The 978-nt window shown below is 59.8% G+C and overlaps 1 protein-coding gene across 1 annotated transcript in view; it reads left to right on the top strand.

Moving 5' to 3' along the window:
* Positions 1 to 471: 471 nt before the first annotated feature.
* Positions 472 to 978, top strand: part of LOC104530448 (slit homolog 1 protein) — a gene marked incomplete at both ends in the record, with an annotated part of 13,132 nt that continues 12,625 nt past the window's right edge. The window contains 2 exon segments of the mRNA XM_010175027.1: positions 472 to 543; positions 680 to 751. Of these exon segments, the coding sequence (XP_010173329.1) occupies positions 472 to 543; positions 680 to 751 (144 nt within the window).

Genomic DNA, 978 nt, shown 5'->3' with positions numbered 1-978 from the left:
CTGCGCCGGCCCGGCACACCCCGGCATTGCAGAGCGAGTGATTACACGGACAGTGCCGTGTAGTGATGAAGTAATTAATGACCCGATTATTTGTGCCCTCTAAAGTGCAGGGCAGGCTCCATGGGAATGCCTGCTGGAGCCGCTAAGTGTAATTACCAGTTAATCAGCGGGGACCTGTAATTATAGCAGTCGTGGGGTATTTAAGTACAGAGGGTTTTCCCAGAGCTGTGCCCTGCTGCTCTGCTTATCAGAGCCAGGGACAGGTGGCCCCTCCAGGGACCTGCAGCCACCATGGATGGAGCTGGACTTGCCTCACAGGGCAGTGGGCCACCAAGGACCTGAAGCCAAATTGCAGTTTCTCAGAGCCCCTCAGGGATCACTGAGTGCTGGGGCATGTGGACATCCTGGTCCCATGGGGCATCATGCTTTGCAGGCACCGCTCATTTTCCTTCTTGCCTCTTTCTTCTGCAGGGACCTGAGTGAGAACTTCATCCAGGCCATCCCCAGAAAAGCTTTCCGCGGGGCCACCGACCTCAAGAACCTGTGAGTCCCGGCAGGGATGGGCACAGGTGGCACAGGGGAGTTTGGGGTTGGGTTTGGCAGCAGGAGGCATCAGAAGCCAGTGGTTGCTTTCCGCCTGGGCTGTCCCAGCAATGCTCTCTTTGTCCTTCTCCCACAGGCAACTCGACAAGAACCAGATCAGCTGCATCGAGGATGGGGCTTTCCGTGCACTGCGGGGGCTGGAGGTCCTGTAAGTGGCCAGGGGCTGGCTGGAGCCTCCAGCTCACAAGCCCTGTGTGGGGGTCCTCAGGTGCTCCCTGCTCACCAAGGCGCTGCAGGGACATCCCCAGCGTGCCACCTCTCCCTGGCCCCGAGGAGGGGCTGGGCAGGGGTCTGGTACTGCTTCTGCAGAGCTGTGCTCCGGGGCCTGATCCTACCCCAGAGTTCCACCTGACTGCAGCTGGCTGTGGTGGGGAG

The sequence above is a fragment of the Antrostomus carolinensis genome, unplaced genomic scaffold, assembly GCF_000700745.2.
Source record: "Antrostomus carolinensis isolate BGI_N321 unplaced genomic scaffold, ASM70074v2 scaffold29039, whole genome shotgun sequence".
Taxonomy (NCBI): Eukaryota; Metazoa; Chordata; class Aves; order Caprimulgiformes; family Caprimulgidae; genus Antrostomus; species Antrostomus carolinensis.
Note: the sequence above shows the minus strand (reverse complement) of the source record. Positions and strands in the feature narration are given on the sequence as shown.